The 23,527-nt window shown below is 43.6% G+C and overlaps 1 protein-coding gene across 5 annotated transcripts in view; it reads right to left on the bottom strand.

Moving 5' to 3' along the window:
• sbf1 (SET binding factor 1) overlaps positions 1-23,527 on the bottom strand; it is a 56,157-nt gene that overhangs the window by 28,613 nt on the left and 4,017 nt on the right. For 2 of the 5 annotated variants that reach the window (XM_047574744.1, XM_047574741.1), the window contains exons 2-8: positions 7,936-8,021; positions 5,999-6,136; positions 5,651-5,773; positions 5,364-5,474; positions 4,220-4,297; positions 1,542-1,571; positions 13-118 (exon numbers count right to left, since the gene is read on the bottom strand). In XM_047574744.1, the coding sequence (XP_047430700.1) occupies positions 13-118; positions 1,542-1,571; positions 4,220-4,297; positions 5,364-5,474; positions 5,651-5,773; positions 5,999-6,136; positions 7,936-8,021 (672 nt within the window). The remainder of the gene's footprint in view (positions 1-12; positions 119-1,541; positions 1,572-4,219; positions 4,298-5,363; positions 5,475-5,650; positions 5,774-5,998; positions 6,137-7,935; positions 8,022-23,527) is intronic. The other 3 variants (XM_047574745.1, XM_047574743.1, XM_047574746.1) reach the window with 3 other exon arrangements.

The raw sequence follows: 23,527 nt of genomic DNA on the forward strand, positions 1-23,527 counted from the left end.
AATTGTCCGTACCAAGTTGCCTGAAGAGCTGGGCCACACTGCTGCCGCTGACAGGGAGCGAGTCGTTGATTGGCGTTTGGATAACTTGCCGGTCGCCAGCACCTAACGTAATAGTCCTCTGGAGTTAAAAGAGAAAAGAAGGATTGATACGTGGGTGAGAAAAACGGGGCGAACCAAAGCTGCTTCTCAGAAAACGAGCGGTTTCTCGGGGTGCTTTAATCAAAGAGTTGTGCGTGTCCAGAAAGCAGCGTGAGTCAGACAGAGAGATGGAGAATCCCAGAAGCTTAGCAGGTACATGACAAATAAAACATAAGCCATTCCAGCTGATCAAGACGTGAATGAGGCCGGGCAGGACTCCATGCCGACGAGCCCGCTGCAAAACAACACCACCGTATTAAAGAGCCTTAATGGGAAACAGAAATCCTGGAGACGTTGCAGGTGTCATGCGCCGAGAATTTTCCAGAGCAGTCTCATGTGGAAAGAGACTGAACAAGGCGACTACAGATAATTCAGTTAGGGCTGTAAAGTGAATCCAGCAATAAAAATCAACATGCCCAGCACCAATATACCTGAATTGTAATTTGTTAAAAAAAAAAAAAAAAAAACTGTGTCCTTGACTACAGACAATCACACTGACTCACAGTATGTTTGACCTGAAAATCTACTGTAGTCTAGACAGAAGAAACGTCCGGTAAATATTGATTCGTATGTGGTTTGCACAAAAAGCAAATCTGGGAGTAAATAAATAGATGATTCATAATATTTAAGGCTGAAGCACAAGATCACATCACGTCGGACGGTTGTAGGTTTACCCAGAGGCGGACAGGAAGTAGTGCAGCGTCGTGCATTTTTACTACAGCAGCGGCGATAGTGTCGGCAGCCACAGGCAAGCTGTTAGCGGCTCAATACTGTGATCCAACATCTGACCATCAGGTGTGCGTAGTCTCCGGCAGCGCTTCCAAACAGGTGCTTCCAATACACTTGAGAGATTTGATAACAAGTGCCAGATTTCCACACAACATGTGAAGATATGCGATGTAATTTGACACAGAGAGGTATCACTGTGTGCCTTCCCTTCCTTTTTTAACATTAGACTAACTAAAGGGCTGGTTAACAAGTACAAAACACAGATTCAGCTTAACTGCTGGCAAGATGCCACAGTGCAGGTGGAAAAACCACTGTGGAAAATAAGCATATCAGTCTTGTGCAGATGCTGAGTAGATTTTGGCCTCTAAAGAAATACCCAAGTCCTAAACATGTATTTTCTTGTGCTGCTACACCGCATGCTTATCTAATATACTATTTTTAGGGCTTCTATCTCCTCATCAGAGCTAGTGCTGTGAAGCAAACTATTATTGGCACATGGAGTAGAGCAGCCTGCGTGTGAAATGATCAGTTGTTGGTCACGTATCGAGCCTGTACCAAAGCATCTCCCGCCGTCGGAGGTGTGCATGGAACAGCTGGAGGAAATGGGCGGAGACAAGGAAGCTGAGAAAGCCGAGGGCTGATTGGTAGAGAGAAAAGAAGTCAGGCCGGCGTACCAAACTCTCCTCACTCTCCTCCTGGCTCGGCTACAAAAGCGCCCAGCGGAGACGGACGGGACACACGACACACACCAGCGGGATAAGACACAGGTTAGAAAAAATAGACACGCAGTGCCCAAAACAGTAGAGTAGAACAGTATGACTGTCATTTATCAGTGAAGTGGCAAAACAAGGAAGCTGCACAAACAATCAGAACAATGGACTGCAAGATGACAACTGAGTGCAAAAACACTGAATGCAACATCAGATATGACACACACATGGGCAAAACAAATGAAAGCGATCATTCAGCATTCCTGTTTACAAATGCGATGGGGTTTTTTATATGAAACGGTAGAATGAGCAAAAGGTAGAAGGAGAACTCTCGCACGCACATGTTCTGCTAAAGGTACCGAAGATAAAAATCAGTACAGTTTGCAGTTGTTTTATGACATCAAAAGGGTGATCTATTAGAACATTCAGTAGAACTTCCTTGTCCTTTAGTGGGTTTGAAACAGTGGGTGGATTTGTGTTAACAGTAAACCTGGTCTGACAGGGGAATTTCTAATGCATATATATCTCAATGCCAAACTGAAATTATCAGACCAAAGTTTGACTTTTACTGGGCCATATAAGTGTTTTTAAAACATGACAGAACTTTAAACTGAATCCAGGAAATGCCATGTGTCTGCAGGGAAATCCCCATGCAGCACTGCTACAGGTGAGGGAAAAAGTTCACAGGCTAAGTGCCGCGGTGAGAACGAACGTGCTTCCCACCCCGCGTGATCAGCTGATAGAAATGACTTCCAGCACGCCAGATTATGCAACTTTCAGTCAGAGGTGGCTTTAGTTCCTCTGTGCTGATCCTAAATCCAACCCTGTCAGTTGGCACTGAGACAGACGGCGTTGAGAAATGGGGGGGTTTGATTTCCCCGTTTCTGGAATTACGGTAATTAATTTCAGAGACAGAGTTCCTGTAACAGCACTTGACTTGATACTCCCAGTCTAAACACAAGTCGGCCTTTAACACGGGAAAATCCAACACTGCCACACACATGCAGGCGGAGGTCAGAGGTCAGGGTTGCGGAGTGCGGGGACTCGTTATGCTGTTCAGCGACACTGGACCATAAACGACATATAAAAACCCAGGGGTTAGTGATTTTCCTACAATAAGGTCAATCCGTTCACTCTACTCATCATTTCTCAGATCAGGCCAACAGCCTTAGGTTTGTGTAAACTACTCACATAAATAACTGGAGTGTTGCAACATGTCTCAGTAATACACATGTTAAATGAGGGTCTGCATTTTAAACTAATTTTGGACAAATTGCTATTCGGTAAACGTGGAAAGCTTGTCCAGTGGGAAAAATATATGTATATACTATATATCTACCAATCAAATGTTTGGACACACCTTGTCACTGAACTGAATGGGAAGGTGTGTCCAGACTTTTGACTGGTAGTGTATTTCACAATGAGAGTGATGCTGCGTCACTACTGTAGGAGATATCAGAGTCACACAGTCACAGCTGTGCTATATCGTTAGCCTGATAGCATCATTGCGAAAGGCATTTTTGACTTACTGTTACAATATCAATAAAATGTAATTGTGCTTGATAAAAAAAAAAAAACCTTTCAAATATGACTAAGGCAATTATGCTATTAAGCTAACGATATACACAACTTAAGCATGTGGAGAAATCCAAATCACGTCAGAAAACATCAGGTTGCTAAGGTCTGATTGAACTGTTCATACATACAATCAGCTGACTGAAACCATACAAATCCGTCTGCCTTCCTTAAACATATTTGGATATACATAACCAAAAGTCGCCTGTTGTGTGTGACAGCGTTGCCACGACGGCATGCACGGCGGCAGATTATTTCAGCGTTGCCGGATGCCGCTGCATTTAGCATGTTGTGCGTCTGAGCGGAGGCCGACTTGAACAAACACTCCGTGCTAATGACAGACATTTCTGCGACGGTGAAAGAAGTCCTGTGTGATTAAATGGTTACAGGAATGTGTGTAAGTGTGTGTTGCTCTTTTAAAGTGGCCTGCCCCGCTCTTGAGCCACAAGAGCAGAACTGTTTATGCAGTACGAACTCATCTGTATGGGCCTTTACGGGTGAGCGGCTGCAATAAAGAACTAAGCAGGAGTCTGGCCTGGGTGCTGGTCTTATGTGTGTCTGTGTGTTTTCAGATGTGTGTCAGTGTGTGAGGAGAGCCGCGCATTAGCTCTGCTGTTTGGGTCTGTATGTGTGTTAATACAGATTAGATGTGATTCTCTCATTCAGACGCCGCGCCGCCCGGTAGGAAGCCATCTGCCGTCCCATATGGTCACCGAGCAACTGAACTACGGCCCGCGCAGCGACGGGGTTTGTGTTGAGTGTGCGCTTGAAAATGATCAACGTTCTCAAATGATCATTGAGAGCTTAAGCAAACCAAGTTTGACGACAAAAAAAGTGAAATGTTTGAAATGATCCCGAGGGAAACAGTTTGATCACAAAGTACACACACAAAAAAAAAAAAAAGACGCAGATCAGAAGTAGCCATAAATCACACATGATTCAAAATGACTGCAAGAAAGAACACATTCCTCAAAGAAAAGGAAAACAACGCCGGCCTGTTTGATTAACAGAATCAATAACATGGAGCTGGTTGTTGATTGGTGAGGCTTGCAGGGCGGGATGGTTACCTGGAGACAGGCCAGCAGCCAGTCACAGGCCAGGGCCTGAGGAACTGTGTCTAAACTACAAACGGGGGACTCATCTATCTGTAACACAGAGGAACCAGTGTACAGTGGGGTGCACACAAAAGAACACACATGGCTTAGAACATCTGGAAACCACAGCGGGAGGGTTCAGCTTATTCATTCAGAGAAAATAAACAATCCCTACTGTATGAGCACCAGTGATGTAACTGGAGAGCATGGTTTAGTTCACTTGCATAAAAAAATAATAATAAAAGAGGAATAATAAAAACAAAAAAAAAAATTAGACAAAAAAAATTAACAGTGGGAGAAAGTACGGTCGAACAGAACAAAACAAATGTTACGACAATCGAGTCTTCTGAAATAGGCTGATGAGCCCTCAAGTAAAACACTGTTTCACCTCGTCTTGCATATGTTCACATGCACAAGCAGATGCAGACATGAAAAACTGAGGAACCTATTGGATCCGATGCGGTTCGCTGCATGTTACTGACTCAGACAGGCAGCCTAGACTTTAAAAATGGAGACTCGAGTGCAAACACTGTGCATTATACAGGATTTGTTAGGTAGAAGAAAACACAAACGTGTTGATTTAATTTGTCTGGTATCATTAAAACTGAAGATAATGGCTGTAACGACGTCAGACCTGTCAGACCCCGCGACTCCCTCACGATCGATAATTATCCATGCACAAAGAAATATGCAGACATGTGCACGGTCCCATGCGTCCATACGAAACACATTAAGAGTCCAAACATTTCAAAACATGTCAAACACATCTGATGCTTCTGTACTGTACCGCGCTGACATGAATGCGCTGCTGGCTGGTCATGCTGAACGAGGAGCTATTCTAGCAGGCTGCGCCAAGCTCTATGTCCACACACTGCTTGCTTCCTGCATGAGCTGCACCGCTGAGCAAGGCATGAGGTGACTTAAGTAGCAGTGTAGGAAATGAGACAGGGGGATGGCGTCAGAGGTTATTTTCAGCACCTACATGACAAAGTCCAACTGCTGCTGCTGCTGGGTGCAGACATTAATACAATTTATGGCAACGGCTTTGACTCAAATAAACGATCCATCCTTTATTGCAGGGAATCAGGAAAGAGAGGCAAATGGTCGGCGGTTATACCTGAGAGCCTCCGGCGATGGGGATGACACAAGTGAGGAGATTTCCTATCACCGTTTCCAAGGGGGTAGACAGGCCATCTACGTGGACGGTGTAGATCAGACCCAGGCAGTTCTGTTTAGACGACACAGATTAACACTTGTTTTACCGCTTTCAACACGTTAGATGTGGTCTTTTGAACTATCATTGAAAAATACATTTGCGACCTAACCTGTGATAACCCTAATGCATAGTCTCGATTATTATCTGGTAGAAACAAACTCAAACAGAGGTTTTTGTTTCTCTCGTACCCTGTACACCTCGGTGTGATCAAGCCGGGACACCAGCACCAGGCTCTTGGGGGCGAAGAACTTAGCTGACTGGACGACGGCCAGATCCTCGTCAGCATCATCCACCTCGCTGGCCTCGGCTTTCTGCAGCACAAGGAGAGAAGCACGCGTTACTGCGGCTGCATCAGGCTAAGTTAAAAATGATTAATTCAGATTCATAGATAGTATAGAGTCAAAAACCCAATCAAATGAATGCAGCATTTATGAATGTGTGAAAAGCTTAATATGCCTTGCGAAAAAAACTGAGTGTGCTGCTGTCATTTTAAAAAAAAAAAAAAAACTGCTGCACGAACAGAGTGTGACTCTCACCTGTAGGTTGTCTAAACCTTCCCAGAAGGTGAAGCAGGCACAGTAGTGACGCTCCGAGTTGATGTCAGTCAAAACCGCTACGAAGAAGGAGGCAGGCTGCCGCTCAGAAGCCAGCTGCCAACCGCTGGGCTGACAGAACTAGACGTGGGGGGGAGGAGAAGGGGCAAACAAGGACATGGGTTGGAGTTAGTTGGTGATGGGAGGAATGAGTAAAAAAGAAAACAAAGAGGCATCAGTGTGCATACCACCCTGAGTGACATATCAAACAGCGGTTGTTGCAACACCTCATGGTGATTCATTCAGGGCTGGGCGGTTCATTCAACACTCAACAAAACAGGTTCTGAAAACTCTCCGTCTGCTTTTAAATTATAGTCCACCGACTCCACCGTGGCTCTGCGTGAGTGATGGGAATTACTTCTAATCACAATGTAGATGCCTTAAGCAGGTTAAGGTATGTGACTTCCAAACATTTACTTGCAAAACAAGAAATCCTATGGAGCAATCCTGTGTTGACTGAGGTGACCAGACAATAGACAGTCAATATTAGCAGTGTTTTTTGTTGCGATACAAAAATGGCCTTATTATATCATTATTCATTAATTATTCATTAAGTTCCCTCACAGATTTGATCTAAAGGCGGCAAATAAGTTTTTATCTTAGGTCAATCCGAAACCGTTTATCAACCGGTTACCCAGCATCGAAACCGTCTGTGGAGCAATTTCAGTTTCACGTCTGAATCACAGGGCGGCTTTTTAAACAGTGAGCGGATCCAACGGGCTGGACGGCTGACCTTGATATTAGCGACGGCCCAATCGGACTCTTGGCTATGTCTGGCTAATTAAGACACTGCAAACCTATCACATTTTCTCATCCAACCTTGATTCTTGGACTGTCCGCTCAATGCATAGTTTGGAAATGAGCGCGAGTGCAAAACGAATTCCTTTTAAAGAGATTTTAAGGAGTTCATTTTGATAGCACAGCTAAGTTATTGTCAGCACTTCCTGTACCACACAAAGGGCCTCTCACGATCTCACATGTAATCTATTTAGCACATGCAGAAAAGTATCAGTGGTAGATTTATGCATTAGCTAAGTGCTATAAATAAAGTGAATGGACCATACACTGGCTTTTAATGTGGGTTGGTGATCTTCTATATAACTCATTCAACTACAGTGCTCCAATGCACAGAATTGGCTTATACTTTATAGTGGTTTATCATATGTGACCTCCTGCGCCCTGCTTGTCTCTGTACACTGAGTCCCATTTTAGGACAGTTATGTGGAAACTAAATCCCAACTGCAAACTCACTCCAAGTCTAGAACCAATCTTTCATTGCACATGACAGCGTTTGTTTGGTTTCTTCCAGTCTAAACATTTTTATTATTATCCGTTTATTCTTGAAGAATAAAATCTAAAGTCTACCCTTCAATACTGTTGGACAAAACAAGCAATATATTCTTAGAGCCTTTAAGACAATGCAGCCAAAACAAATAAAAAAATGTTTGCCTGTGTGGTGGCCCTGCCTAGAGGAAACACATTATCCATCCCCAGAAGTCCACACATGCAATTACACTAATAAATGTGTTGTGTGACTGATATTAAGTCATAATTCAATCTTCAGATACAGATACAGTTTCCTCATATGCGGGTGGAGGAAGAATAGTTCTTTAGTTAAAAAGACTTGACCTTCAAAATAAAACAACAGCAGGACTGTTACCTCCCTATTTCTACTAAAACACATTGGGCAGTGTTCACATAAACAGCACTCATATGGGTAAGAGTGTGAATGGCTTTAGTTCCTGTTATAAATCCTGACAGTTAATATCTTTAACCAATGAGTTGCCAGGGGAACCGAACCCTCCCGAAGCCGCTCAGGGTTAAGTGTCTTGTTCTGGCCACTGGGGTGCACAGGAACATGACTGGAAGTGTTGACTTACCAGCTCTATGCCTTGTGGGAACGGGCTGTCCTCCCAGTCTTTCTCAGGAAACCGCTGGAGAATGCGACCTTGACCCTCACCCTCCACTGCAGGGAGAAACACAGAGAGACGAATGCAAAGGTCGGTCAATGTTATTGAGATTGTTTGTTTCCTATTTCTTTCTACTAATAAGCTCATTGGAGTTTTTTTATAAACCTTATCAGTGTACTGTTGTCTTTTACATCTGCTTTCTTGTATGCTGGCAAACAAATAAAATCTCAACCCAAATAATCATGTTGAAAGGAAATGCATGTTTTACTGATTTTGGGGGACGGTCACACATGCTCTCCATTAGCTTTGTAACCTATGTCTGTTGAATGGCATGCTACATGCAGAGAAGCAGTAAATCTGGATGTTACAATCCTCAGAACAGTGAGGATTTTTGAGGATGTTGCTACACCACAACACAGTTGCTCAGATGGGAGTATGCAAATACATCCAACTCTGTGGCTTTGCAGCCACATTGAAAATGCATATCCAGTAATGTGTTTTAACATCCATCAAAATAGTCACCATTTAGAAGTTTGTATTAAATAAACTCCCGCGGACACAGCAACATGACATTTTTTCAGAGTAAAGACAATGTGCACGTGGTGATGAAGAGATTACACTTGTGACGGAACTGCTCCTCAAAAGTGAAGTCAAAGTAGGTAGAGCTCCCCCTGGTGACTGGCTGCAGTATAGATCATAAGCTCCACCTCCTACATGTTAGTGGACCAAACTAAAACACTAAATTACATATCAAATATTTTTTTTCAAGAATGTTTTCAGTTAAAATAGTCAATATAACATTGATGCATGTTCAGGGGTCCATTTTTGGAATACGTTTATCTTTAGTCAGTTATTTGAGGCTATAGAAACAGGAAGTGACCTCATGATGACTACAGGTTGCCATGCCAACCGCACCATACAGTGGTCCATAAGACCGTGAGAAGTAGGGAAAAAATAAAATACATACAGTATATAAGCCAACATTTATTTGTAACTGGTAGAGGTAGAGTGTACACTCTATTAATTAAACACAAATTTGAGTGAGTGTGGTGAAAGTGTGGGTGGGTCACTCATAAGGCAGCTCTGTGTGGCTCCACTTGTGCAAACGCACAAGATGGCACCGCCCGTATCCTCGGGAAACAAGCGTCTGTTTGGCCAATGCATGGAAGTGGGGATGCATTGTTCATATTTATATACAGTCTATGGTTTAAATGATAGTAGCCAGCTCAGAAAATTGCAGTCAGGCATTATGTAATAACTGTCCAGGCCCGGTCATTTCTCTCCATCGTTCCAGAGTGCAAAACTAGCAAATTCCCTTAGAAGCGTGACTTCAAAGCTGATGCATGCATTCCCCGACTCCAGATGCTACCAGTCACATGCATATGGTAAACCATATTAGAGGCATAATTAAAAAGCAAGCAGGCCGACAAATTGTACTGAAGTATGTTTGTCAACTGCTAACACAAGGGGAAATCTGAGACACAACAACAGAAATCTGAAGGAAAGTTGTAGATTATGTACAAGAGATATCTGAGTAACAAATGGGTCCATTAACCGAGTTCATATCTGCCTGTTAAACATTTGTGAGATGTGTTAAAATGCTCGTTTGTTGCTGCATAATGAGGCCGTTTCCACTGTTGGCCAGGGCCTGGCTCATCCCGGCAGCACAATGACACAACAAAGGCTGACTTATGTAACCACCACAGGCCCGTCTTTCAGCTTAGTTCCAACCAAAGCTCTGCAGACTGCTTAATGGCAGCATTCATCCACACAGAGAATACACTTAACCTCCCAATACAATGGGAGGAAATCTAGAATAAAACTGCGTGAATCAAAATGGCTAAATAAAAGAGAGGTTCTCTGCAGCATTTAAACCGACCCTAAACATTTCGTTCTAAATTGTGCCTCGGAGAAAACAAAAGAGGCCGTGTCTTTACCCAGGGAACAAAACTGACAATACACAAACAAGAAAGTAGGCCAGCTCCCAAAACACACAAGGAAAGGCTAAAGTCATTCTGTCTCCCTAGGGAAAAAGGACACGAGGACTCTTGTGGGAGTGCTGCTCTGTGATGAAGTCATTAAAGACAAGAGGTGAATTTCCTTTCAGTTTTGAAATGACTGTAATTCCTGAACCCCGTCCTATTCTGAAATGTTTTGGCCTTGACAAAGGCTTATGGATTTTTTTTTTATTTGTAGCTCATGGAATTTTTTAGGTGAAGCAATACGAGGTGAACATTTATTTGTATAAAAAGTAAGTGTCAATTAATTGCATTTTCATGCATGATTGTACCACAGACAAGCAGAAGTTGCGTTACTCAGCAAACCGCCTTTCACAAGGAATCATCTAGGACAACATGTTGTCAGTAGATAATGAACACAAGAGATCAAAGCTGGCGCACACACCTAGTTGGCCAACAGTCCGACAGGGTGGGGATTATTCAGCCAGTTGAAGCAGGACATCCTACAGCTGAGCGGGTGTATAAATGAGCAGAGAGACACAGGCCTTGTGACCTCAGAAAACATGCATGCGATCACTCTCATTATCGGCAGGCGAGCTAGACACAACAAGAGGCTATCGCTCCAGTCAAGAGATGTTAGGGATATGTCCACGTACACTGAAGGAATCTCAGGCATGCTAACAAGGATTTCACAATCCAGAAATCATTCAGATCAATTAGAGCAAGATTGTGACTGTCCCATGGTGAGAAGTAAAAGAAGAAGAAGAAGCTTCTCCACTTTAAAAATACTTTGGTTGCTCAAAAAGAAATGAGAGGAAATACTAGGATTTTATTTATACCAGTATGTGGGTTTGTATCTACTATCAAGCTGTCTGATAGTACGGTATGCAGTCTCAGCGACAGCTCATAGTCCAACCTGAAAAAATATTTGTCCTCTTGGCAATAACGTACAAATTTTCATAAGGAGAGTATGGCTGATCCAGTGAGATGAAGCGTTGTCGTTATCCTACGGTTGTTAACAAGGCGTCCCATTAATGAACCAGTAAGAACCATGAACGCAGACAGTTACCAAGGTTCTGATTTTCCAGTTTTTCTCGGCGTTTGTCAAAACACAACAGTTATAGATGGCTCATAAAAGACTTTCAACACAATAACACGGTAAGCTCAACAAAGCAGCGGAGCCTGCTGCGGCATCGCAATTCAACGTGACAAAACGTGCAAAATAAGCCAACTGCATGAGGAGAGTAAAGAGAGAGAGCATTTATGCTCGAGTGACCAAAATCTGATGAAACCGGATTAAACATGTATGCGCTGAGGCGAGGCAACACAGTTCCAATTTAACGTTTACACAACCACCTCCATTCAACACCTGCATTGTAACTGGTCACTTGGGCATAGTTCTTTCATCCCATTCAGCTGTAGGTGTTAATTTCTTGTTTTAATGAACTTGAGTGACATTTGCTTTCATGCGACTGAGCATTAAGTACTATTATTCAAAGAATAATAGTACTTAATGCTCAGTCGCACTTAATGCTCAGTCTCAACTTGAAGTTGCGGTATTTCCCAGAGTGAGGAACCTTACTCAACCACAACCTGAGAACGATTTGGAGCATTGTGTCAGACGGCAGCTAAAACAGAAATAAATTGACATAACAATGCCATGAAAAGTGAAAGCAACATTGTGCAGGAGTAGCACTTCCTGCAGAAAGCTACAGAAGCATGGAAGCATATAGTGCTACACACTAGTCCTAGTAGGGAACTGCAATTACCAGGACTGGTATGACTTCTGGTACCAAACTGTAGCCATCCTGGGCGATGGACACCCAATGGGAGAGCAATTCTGAGGCAATGTTGAGCGTCTGTTGAGAAGCTAAACAAGCTCATTTTGGAATATGTGATTTCACAAAAACACAACATCCTACGCAAGATGAGACAACTGGGTTAGGTGAGCGACGTGGTTTGCACACAACTACACAAGCTAGGGTTTCAAACAATTAAGGGACAATCACAAGAACAAGCTGTCAAAAGGATTCAAGACGACTCTCTACCCACACATTCTTGTTGTTACTCGGGATACAGGTTTCACGTTTACAGTGCACATCGAGCCATTTGTTTGTAAAGTGAAACTAAGGAGGTTACTGCGAGTAGAGGTCATCACAGTGTCTAACGTGAGGAATGTAGAGTCTCAGTGACTGGCTTTCATGTACAGTTTAGATTCTTTCATAATCTCTTACACTAAGAAAATCTGCTTGACTGGCATCTTAGTTAAATGAGGAGGGGATCCCTACAGCTACATCTGCTCCATGGGGCAATAGGTAAGGCGTGCAGCCTTCAGTCTTATGATATCGCTGATTAGTGGCAGCCAGTAATGTGTTAGGGGTAGAACAGAATTGCGTGACAGTGAAAGAGGTTTCTCAGGCAGCACACTTGGCAGTGATCGAGGCCAGACATGGCCGTCGTGGTCGTCATTCTGCCTGTTTTAACAAGTCGGTTTAGGAAGTGGTGTAGCTGTCAACAATTAGATACTGTATTTCAACAGAAATGTCCCTATTGGTGTAAAAGGAATACAAAGTAAACGGAGAATAAAATGTACAACAAACTCAACGACTCAGGACTGCAATGCTTGAATGGATATTCAGCTCAGATTGAAAACATCAAACCACCCGTTAATAAGTCCAAGGTTTTACAGATACTGCAGAAATTCTGTTTCGAGTTACCAGTAAAGGAATCTATTTATCGTAAGGCAGTCATTGCGTGATAGCCTATAGTGTCCCACGACCAAGCCTGACCTGCCAGCTAACCCAAGAAGCAGACAACACATGATACCATTATTTTACACGGTTACATTATCTCTGCTATCACAGCTATTAAAAACTATTTATACAGTACATGTATAAAATGTCTGAGGTTTTTTTTATTTGTTTGTTTTTCAGTTTTAATATTAACATCATTACGGTAATTTGAGGACTTAGTGAGAAACAGCAGCAGTCTGTGCAGTATATATACATGAATACTTGGCTTTCTATGGACATATGTATTTAAGATTAAATAAATTGTACTAGCAAGTTCTTATAAAGTAAAGCTAGTTCACGTTATGTTGTTTTTTCCAGGTCTCTTAAAAAAATGAATCTATATGGTCTAAAATATCAAATGCATGAATCATCAAGTTTTATGCAGTGGCAGTTACATTGATTTTATTAAACGTCAGTCCCCTATGCTGTCCATGCAAATTTCTCCACAAGTTTAGTACTGAGCAGGTTGAGGGACCAGTGTGTGGGGTTTATTTGGGGAGGGGAGGGAGTGAAACCTGCAGAAATATTTCCTATTAATTATCAGACCGTGGCAAATTAAAGTAGACGCTTTCAGACTGCCATAGTATTAACATTATATGGGACACTCTGTACTATAACCTAAGAAATCTAAAGGGTACTGACAAGCTGCAGCCTACCTTGTGTGATGGCCACACATTTTTAAAGACTGTTTAACTAAGTTACATGTTAATAAAAACTCAAACAGGGACCTGAACGCTCCATAAAATCTGACTGTTCATGATAAAGACCTGCAGGTTTCCTGGACAATGAAATGAAATCTGACTTTTGTCAAAGTCACGGTCCTGTAACGGGTACATGGTGTGAATGCAAGCAACACGCCCAAATTATTTCATGAGCAAATACAAAGGCGGCACTGACTGGTAGCGACAGTGTAACTAATGCTCCACGGATGATAAAGGAAAGGTTTACTTTGGACAAATAGAATATTATTTGCAGATGTTTCCGCAACGTCGCTCTGAAAGTACTCTGTACTGCGTGGTAATGTGCATAAGAAAAATGGCCACCTACATTTGGAGAATATTTGGAGCTAAATACTGGGTTTAGAAATGAAGTTTAGAATTCCCTAATGAGAAATCATTTAGATAACAATATCAAAAAACAATGTTGTTTAACAAAATGTGATTACGTTGGTAATTCTTTTTCTTATCAAGCTGACCGGACATGCCTGCTATGACCGTCTGATAATGTGGTGCATGTAGAGTGGCAAGTTATGAACTTGCAAACTGGAGTCTGAAAAGCATTGACCTGAAATAACTGTAAGCGTCCAGATGTGTGCTGTCGGTCAACTAGAGGCAGCTGTGTGACGATGACGTGATTGTACACCTCTCGAATGTCCTTAACCTCAAGAGCAATTTGATTGTCTTCCTACATTTTATTACATTTTGCATTATGACCTTGATCACTACAGTAAAAACAGATGTTTGGACATTACTGTATGGTTTATTCACCAGAACTTGAGTCTCAACCTTAAGCACTACTTATTATTATTGCGGGGGAAAGAGCTAAAGTTTCTGTTGAATGCAGCCCATACAACGGACGTGGCAGCAGGCTGGTGCACGGTAGGTTAAAATAGTTTCAGGCTGAACAAAGCTGTTCATGTATTAGATCGCGGTCTGCAAACATGTGTGTGCATACAGAGGTGCTGATGATGTAAGGTAGGACTTTCAAAGAGCTCACTATCAGCCTATGTGGTGTGAGAGGAATGTGTAACCAGCAGAATAGCCTTGCAAACATATGACATCCAACTATCAGCCAGGCCTGTTGTGTAACAGTGGGATAGCGACTGGCCAGCTGGCACTTTTATTTTTAGGCTTTTCCCTTCGCTGGCTTTCTTCTCACATCCAACACGCCACTGAATACTTTTTTGCACAATGCGTTTTTGGTGATCTGATCTCTTTCACGTTCTCAAATCAGCCTCAAATTCAGGTTACGACTACGGATCCTTACGTTTGGTTTCGACTCGTGCACAGAACCCTGCTGTTACAGCTCCAGAACGGCCGCACCGCCTCCTGCCGTCCTCCAGGGTCCGTCAGAATCACTCTAATCGAGTCTGAACTACAGAGTACACAAATCAGTTCACAACTACAAAAACAATCTCAAAAAACGACCACTGATCTGATTTAACACTCGAAGCAGCAAAATACCACACTGTTGCAGAGTTGATGCACAGCCCTCCACCGCGTTTCCATTATTTTGTCCATCTCGTAAACCAGTGGGCAGTTGTGTGATTACAGTCTGAACTGCGCAATCAGCAAGTTTCAATCAGTGCGCAGGGCTCCTGAGGCGCTGAGCATGACTGCAGACTCTAAACAGACTATTTTCCCCTTGTTGAACTCTCTCCAGGAAGCAGCCATTAACAACCAAATCAGGCCTGCATGCTTCCTGGTCCTGGCTGCCGGCAAGAAGAGAAATGAATGTATGTTTGAAGCATACGAAAGGCTCTGTCACTCATGTTTTTGCATCCTCCTGCAGATGAGGACACAGTCACAATCAGAGACTCCCACTAGCTGCAATCCGCAGGTCACGTGTGGGCCACAGAGCTGGCGATGACTCTCAGGGAAGATGACTATCAGCGAGCGGCTCGGGATGGAAGGAGCTCGACCAGTCACGTGATCCCCAAACGCTGGCAATCGGAGCTGAAACAAGTGTGTAGCTCAGTGTCTGTCTTCTGCGTGTGTGTGCAGTCATGCTCTTTTTTTTTTCTTTCTTTTTTTTTTTTTTTTATATGCTAAAACCAGACCGCAGCTTCTCGTTCGCGAGCTTCCAAACCACAGTGACACGACATCAGGCTGTTTCCACGGCGACTGCAGTTGCTGGGACATAAGAGCTCGGAGCCCTTGCGCGTTTTCGTGCTTTTGTTCTTGTTTGCAGCTACGGACAAAACGAGGCATCTAAAATTGGTCTAAAGAAAGATCGCTGCAGTTCAAGGTTCTGAGGGGGAAGTATGTGCACTTTTCATGCTTCAATAATATGAGCTGTTTTAGTACAATTCTATTATTGATGCATGAGTAGCTCAATCTCTAATCATTGCAGGTTAAGTGCATCTTACTGTACATGAGATGAGCTGCATTACTTTTCAAACTTTAGGCAGCACTGATGTTTCTGCAGAAACATCCAAAACTGACATCACTCATTTCAAATTCGCCACCACACCCTCTCACAATGATGTCCACCCAGCTTTCTATTAAACACATTCATTAACACGCGAATGTTCGGCGCACGCTTGTTCTGATGCGCACTAGGAGGACAGGGCTGCAATAAGAATGAGCACGAGTCACCCCCTGATTAAAAGAGGCGTCGCAGCAACAGGCCGAGGGCCGCCGCTGGGTTAAGGGGAACAGCAGCTGGGTTTGACGTCAGCCCACGGAGGCGCTCATCAATAAGCAACGCTCGACATTTGCTGCCGCCTCGATGTTCTCGTCAGATGACGGAAAAGGTGATGATGCCACATAAATAAATGATCCACGTTCAAAACCGAGCAGCCATTAAAGAACAAGACGGAGGGCAAAAAAAAAAAAAAAAACTCAGTCCAGCAGCCGCCGTCGCCCTGGAGACAATGTGGGACATTTTCTTTGTGCAAAAGCTCTTCAGCAAACTCACATCCTTCCTGCACCATCCAAGCCCCTCAAACAAAAAGAAAAGGCTTTCCAGGAGAGGAAATGGGCTCGGAGAGGGGCACGGCAGCCAGAGTGAGCAAACTTAGTTCAGTTGTAGGTGGCGGGTTGCTTCAGATCTCATTCATATCAGAAAGTGACATTTAATAACATGAACTTTGCTTCTTCTCAGCTCTCACTTCACCTCTGCAGCTAAACCTGCCAAAGCCCACACACGCCCAGCCGTCTACTTTCCAGTTAGTCTCACAGTTTCAGTGTTTCTGAACCTGCTCCGTCCAAGATCCTACTTCTGCTATTCGACACTAACAGACCTCGGGCTGTTTATTCCTCCATATCCCGGTCATAAATAGCACATCAGAACAACACTTGGAGAGATTTCTGATTGCAGATAATATCTCAGCTCGCTGGGAGGGGAAATCACAACTTCCCAATCATTATTAATTATTAGAATGATTATTTTTGAATGCTTTATTGTCATTGTTCATCGGTACAATAGGACAAATAGCAGAAAGGCCTGCTATAAATCATTACCAAGTACCTTTGACAGTGACGGACCACACAGTCTCGAACAGAGGAAGAATTCCCAGCTCATTAGGTAGCTTTATGTAACCTCCTCTATCCGAGCCGAAACTCGACAAAATAAGAGTGTTTGCACGGTAGAGATGGGTCTTTTGAATGAACTGCTGTCAAGCGCCGCCAAAAAAGTGACAGTCGGAGCAGTTCAGCTGTGCCACTTGCTGGTGTTTCTGGGGTTCTGACACTATAGTTTTTTGGGAAAACCGCCTCCTGACTGTCTGCCTAGATAACTCACATAATGATAACCCCATCCGTCAGACTGCGGGAGATTCCTGACAGCTTCTGCCAAGCTACGAGCTGCTTGGCAATTGGTGGTTAGTCTAGAACATTAAGCAGAAGCTAGATTTTTTGGGGAAAAGTTTAATTTTATACTTGACCTAAAAAAAAAAAGGCAACTTGTCCATTGGTAAAAGTTGGACAACCAAGCGAGGTCATGTTCATCAATAAGAAATATGGATCGCCAAAGTAAGCTCGAAGGAATGACAAGATCTTCTAATTACTAAAGATCAGCTGGTATCGCATCACAAATTGTAAATAACTGCATTTAATGGGCAAAAGAAAGTGGAGGTTGTGGAGAGGAAGTGATTTAGACTAACACAGCACAGTTTGTTTTTTCAAGAAGTTGAATCTCTGCGTTTGTGCCACAGTTCTCTTCAGGAACCACAGAACCAATCACTCTGCAGCAGACTTGACGCATTTCGACAGTTGTTCGCTCCAGTCTGGTGTGTGACCAAACCTCCACTTCGCCTCCGCCAAAATGTCCAACAAATTCTGCACAGACTTGACTTTTCCAAGCAGAGCCTTGGAGCTTCTGCTGAAAATAACCAATGTCCAAGTTTCTTTAGACGAGCGGGCAAAGACACTTCTTCTCCCTTTTGCTTTTTTTTTTTTTTTTTGTTTTGATTTCACAGTTGTGACCGTGATTCCTACGCAGGTTCCACTGGCATCTGCTTTAGGCTGTGAACCAATAATACTGGTTCTCGATCTATTTTTATTCGTACACCACCATCGGTATTCTATTATCGTGGCTTAGACATCTCACCAGGAATTCCATTGTTTCTCCAGAGAAAACATGTCGCCTGTCTCGGCACACGACCTCTGTTTTTTTCTTACAAACGCAGCTTTGGCGCTCAGTGTCTTGACCTACATTAAACTTACACAAAACTTGCACAAAAGTTCTATGTTATTAGGTAAACTGTGGACTTTTCATGCGTCATTATAGGCTGCTGTTTGCACAATACGATTCAAACTAAATAACAAGACGTAAGTTAAAACAGTCCAACGTATTAAATCTGAACCGCTGAGACTCACTGCCACCTCCCTACTACTGGTCCATATATGAGATAATATTAAGCATTCTGGGGGGAAAAAAAGGTTTTCAAAAGAATACCTCAAAATGTCTCTTTTACCTTTTAAATGCAATCTGGTTAAAGGGCTACTGAGAGATAGTGGCTTTTTGCTTCTATTTCCTGCTTCTCTTTCAACAATGGCGCCTGAAATTTCCACCAAAATTTGGTGGAGATGGAGAAGCAGCCAGAAACACTGAAGCTGAGACATGCTACTACCAAGCGTGCCAATCACAGTTCTTGTGGTCTGCGCTGCCATGCCGCATAGTTATATTTCTGGAGATGTGCACGTCAGCTACAGCGCCAGGGTCCGGCCAGGGTCTGCATATGCTCTGCGCTGTCACTGTAGCTTCTGCGGCAATTTAACACAGAAGTCTAAACCGCCTATTGTGTGGAGACCACTCTCTGCCAGTTGGCTGTGACTATCCAGCCCCCAGAGAGTTACAATGACCAGCACAGTGTATTTACAAAGAGGCCGACAGGCATGAATCATCACCAGCTCAGCACTGTTTCAAACTTAAACAGACCAAAGACAGCTGCCCTCTCATTGATTTCTCTTGCTGTAGAGGCTCATGTCCCATCAAATCCCTACACAAACTGAGTATCAAAATATACTTGTAAGGTATTTTATGAATGAAATGGGCCAACTACTAGAGTGAGCACGCTGTAATTGACAACAAGGAGCTAAAGCAATGTTTTGCTCATATCTAAAAAGTCTATCTTTTAAGAGACACGTTTGTGATGTCCAGAATAAGCTACGGAAAAAGGCACGTTTTGCGAGGTAGGCACATTTACCTATGTGTATGTATGACTTAACAGTGGCTGACGATCACATGATGAGGAAGGCACGCGGTCTGCATGCTGACATGGTGCTGTCACACGCGGTGCTCGGTCTTGTGGCTCTAAAGGAGCACGGTGAGGTACTTGAAAGGTACTTCTGGGTAAATGAAAGAATGTCAGCATCTTCCAATCAACTCGTTCACTTTTGTGTGAAAGACAAGAGCGTAGGAGAGTTGCTGCACCTATGTAAGAATGAATGGACATGACTAAATGAAATACAGGAAATGTGCTGTTAATGCAAGCAGGTCCTCAAGAACTGATGCAAACTAAACTTCCGTGAGCTGCCCGAGAATACTGCAACAGGAAGCGTGTCAGCTCTGGGCTAATGCACTCATCGCAACTTATCTTTTGGCACTAAACACCTTATACATCTCTCTAATCGTGTCAACCAAACTGTCTTCTTTCCTCCTTTACCAGCTCTTCTATCTTTTAGTTTGAGATTGAAGTCCGTGGCGAATTAACTCCTCAAAACTCTACCACGGTATTATTCACCCACGCATGCATACCAGAAATTACATCTTGTTTATAGCAACCAATAGCTGAGTCTCACAGTTAAACAGGAACCAGACCCGGTGACTACTGGGCTGACCTCAACATCACAATCTACGGCTTTCCAATTCAATCGATGTTGATTTGAAAAATTAATACACTTGCATCAATTTTTTAAAGATATGCAGCATCGTGTATCCTCTCGTTAGAACTCTAGCTGACTGGTTCATGTGTCAAATCTCAGGAGACTGTGCAGGGAGATTAGTCCATGTGTGGAGGAGATTCAAATTGTGGCGGAAGTTACTGCTGTGAGAGCACATTCAGGTCTGAAATCAGACTGGGTTAGGGTTAAGATTAGGGTTAGTACGAACACTGAGGAGCCATATGCGACATGATCCAACTACAGGTAAACAAACTGCAGAAATACCACAAACCATTGAAACCACTGACAACATTAGTTTTAATTTTAAGTAAAATAGTTTTAAACTGAAGCATCTTGAAATGATTTGATACTGAATCCAACTGGGACCCTGGGAGTCGGCATCAAAACAATTTAAGAAATCAGCAACGATACCCAGCCCTAAATAAGAGGCAGCACATTGACGGGTGGAGTGAATATCATTGACCATAATGTAACAACTAAAATGTTCTGCTGGGAAACTTTTGTCTCAGGAACAACTCAAACAAAACATGAAGACAACGTTCTGACCTGGTTTCCAAATTCACTACATCTAAGACTGATCAAGTATATGTTGGATGATCCACAAAGTCCCTCGACTCAACCCATACGACCCAAAGACTCCCACTAACAACATTCTGTTGCCAGACACCACAGGACACCCTCAGAAGACCCATGTCCATTCTCTGATGAGTCACAACTGAGGCACAAGGGAGAACTACACAATGTTAGGCAGTCGGTCATAATGTTATGCCCGATCGCTGTAAGATGATACAACGTGCGTGTCTGAAAGGGGCTATAATATATAGGGCCGCTTATTACTTTAAGTGCAAGCTGAAGTGCATGATGTGACACTCACCATATCTCTTGGAACAGAAATAGACAACCAACCTAAAGTGCTTCAATAACGACCTGAATAACCTTCAAAGGCCTAGGTCTGGGGGAGGGGAGGACAGCGGGGACAGCAGGGACAGCAGAGACAGTCTAAACCAGCCATCGAACCAGACCCAGACCAATAACTGTCCTTTAATCTGCAAATTCAAACCAATCACAGGCTACGTATAGGATTAGAGTAGGCACAGTGGGTAACTGGGTGGCAGATTTCCTTTATTTTTTTGAAAGACAGATTTGACCTAGAGACAGTCTTGATAAAGATGAGCCTTAATCTTCTACCATCAGTCACTCGGTTGGTGTTTTTGAGGCATTAAGCTGCTACAAAGAGAATTAGTGGTAAGTGACAGCTACGGCAAAACGTTCCCTTGCATTCAGAGCGGTGTGGTTATCACAGCGGGCCGGCCGGCTCGAGTAATCCTAACAACCCCCATATCTCCAAATCAAAACTGCTCCGGACACGCTGGGATCGCCCCTTGGGGATTTGGACGATTGCTCCCTTGAGCGCCAGCAGGCTGACTGTGAGCAGCACTGACTCAGCCTTTGTCCTGAGAGGGGACAGCGAAATTCTCTGAATTCCAGGGAAACTATCAAAGCGCTGAGAAGAAGGGCATCCCTTGCATCCACCCCCTCCCCACACACACGCCAACTTATACACTTACGACCACGTCAAGATTAATATTTCAGTGCCTATTCCTTTAAATGCACGTTGTGCTATTCCTAAAACCAGAGTGTCACTGCATTAAAGGAGGATCAATAGAAGGGAAAGCCTTTCTCGAGCACCTTAAAATCAGGAAATGTAATTTTAATAGCAGGCTGACAACTAGAATCCTGGTCATTCAAGCCTAAATCTGGGTCAAAACACAGCCACAGCCTTTTGCTACCTCCCCCAAGGTGCAGATCACATTAATTTAGCAACATACACACAGAGGCACGAAATGCTCTCCTACAATACACGGGGACGCTGTATCTGACAAGAAGTGTCTGCTGACAGCAGTGTCGGTTAACGTAAAGAAGCGTGTGCGTAGAAGCCTGTATCTGCCCCCCCCCCCCCCTCCCCCCTCCAGCGCACATCCTCTCTCTTCTGTATCTGTGTAGTAGGAATGAGGGAATGAGGGCAGGGTTGGGGCCCCGGGGCCATCGTCTCCCTCATGAATAACAAGCATTCAGCACAACAGACTGCCGTAACGGAGCCACGCACACAGACGCACACACACAGACGCACACACTAGGGCTAGTGCAGCATCACAACATTGATATGATGAAGGTTTAGCCCTGACCTCAGCACCATGGCAACGGTTGATAAAAACAACATGTTCACAATTATAACTTAAAAAAACCCCTTTTTGTTTTGTTGCCATAACAGACACGATGTGTGTCCGCGTTCTTATACGAGTGAAATAAACTATAATAAATAATATATAAACTATCTATCTCTCTTTATTGGTTTCACAAAAGTCAACTTGTCAGTGCTGTTGCAAGCGATCATCTCGGCCTCGGACCACATGGGGAAAACGTTGCCATGGTAACGCAGCAAACACACAGAGAAAGCTGAAAACAGACAGGCGGACCATCTGAGTGGCAGGCGGGAGAGCAGCTCACGCCGACACACACACGCGCGCACACACACACAAGCATCAGCGCACCACAACCACGGCTGCTACCCAGCGTCACTCTGTCCCCCTATGAAAGGCAGATTGTGAGGGCTATTTCTGGAGGGCCTGAAAGGCTGCAGCCCTGCTCTGGAGCAATGGAGGAAGTGGCTGCCCACAGGCAGGCACTGCTGGCAGAATCACACACACACTCCACTCTCTCTCTCTACCCCACTCACCCCCACGCTTCTTCTTGCTTTCAGTCTGAGAGGTTTCTATTTCCTCTGAGCTTTATGTATCATCCTCCAGACCTTTGCTTGCATTAACGCACTCGGTGGTGAATGCACTTGTGAGCGCTACACTAATTAGACAGAGCAGAGTAATGGAAGTCCCTACTTCAATGCTCCAGCAACAGTCTGAATAATGGATGGTGAAAAGAACGGGTGATCCGGCGGCACACTTACGGCAAATTTCTCAAAACGTTACCTGTTTTTCTTTATTTCAGTGGGTACTGAGGCGTCACTAAATGCTGTAGGGTTTCTGGACAACAACGTGCAACAAGCGATGAGTATCACAGTTTTGGTATCATGGTAAATCCGTACTTTTACCAAACTGATGCAACCTCAGGAAATTCTGGAGGCCGAGGGTTTGGGGCATTGAATCACAATAAAGTTAGTTGACTCCCAAAAAAAGACTCCAAATACCTTTCTAATTCAAGTATTCCAATCATTTCCAATGTGAGAAGACAGAGGATGTTGTTAATAAAATCCTTGAAATGCAAAAGCGCAAAATTAACCCAACAGAGCTCTGGGCGTCACGTGCCTCTTTTTGTTGATAGGCAGGAAAATGAACAGCGCCTGTGCTGATTACAGGCTGGCAGAGTTTACTGAGCACTTTAAACCGATACAAACTGACCACTATAAGGTGGACAGAATACATACCATGCACTCTTATCGTGCCCCAGGTGTGTTTTTTTGAACATTGAAACAGACGACGGGGACAATGTTCCTGACCTGCAGTATCTAGATATATCCAGCATAAAAGAGCCTAGAGGGGTCCTGGACACAGTGAAGCTGTGATGACAGTGTCATCATCACTGTCATCATCTCTCTCACAGTTACGCTGTCATAATGGCCGCATAATGTAACTGGCTAATCACTGTGTTAAATAGTCTCTGTTACATGCCACTCTTTTATGACACAGGACATCGTGTTAAAAACATGCTAAATGGGACATTACACTCGCAG

Source organism: Mugil cephalus, chromosome 22, assembly GCF_022458985.1.
Source record: "Mugil cephalus isolate CIBA_MC_2020 chromosome 22, CIBA_Mcephalus_1.1, whole genome shotgun sequence".
Taxonomy (NCBI): domain Eukaryota; kingdom Metazoa; phylum Chordata; class Actinopteri; order Mugiliformes; family Mugilidae; genus Mugil; species Mugil cephalus.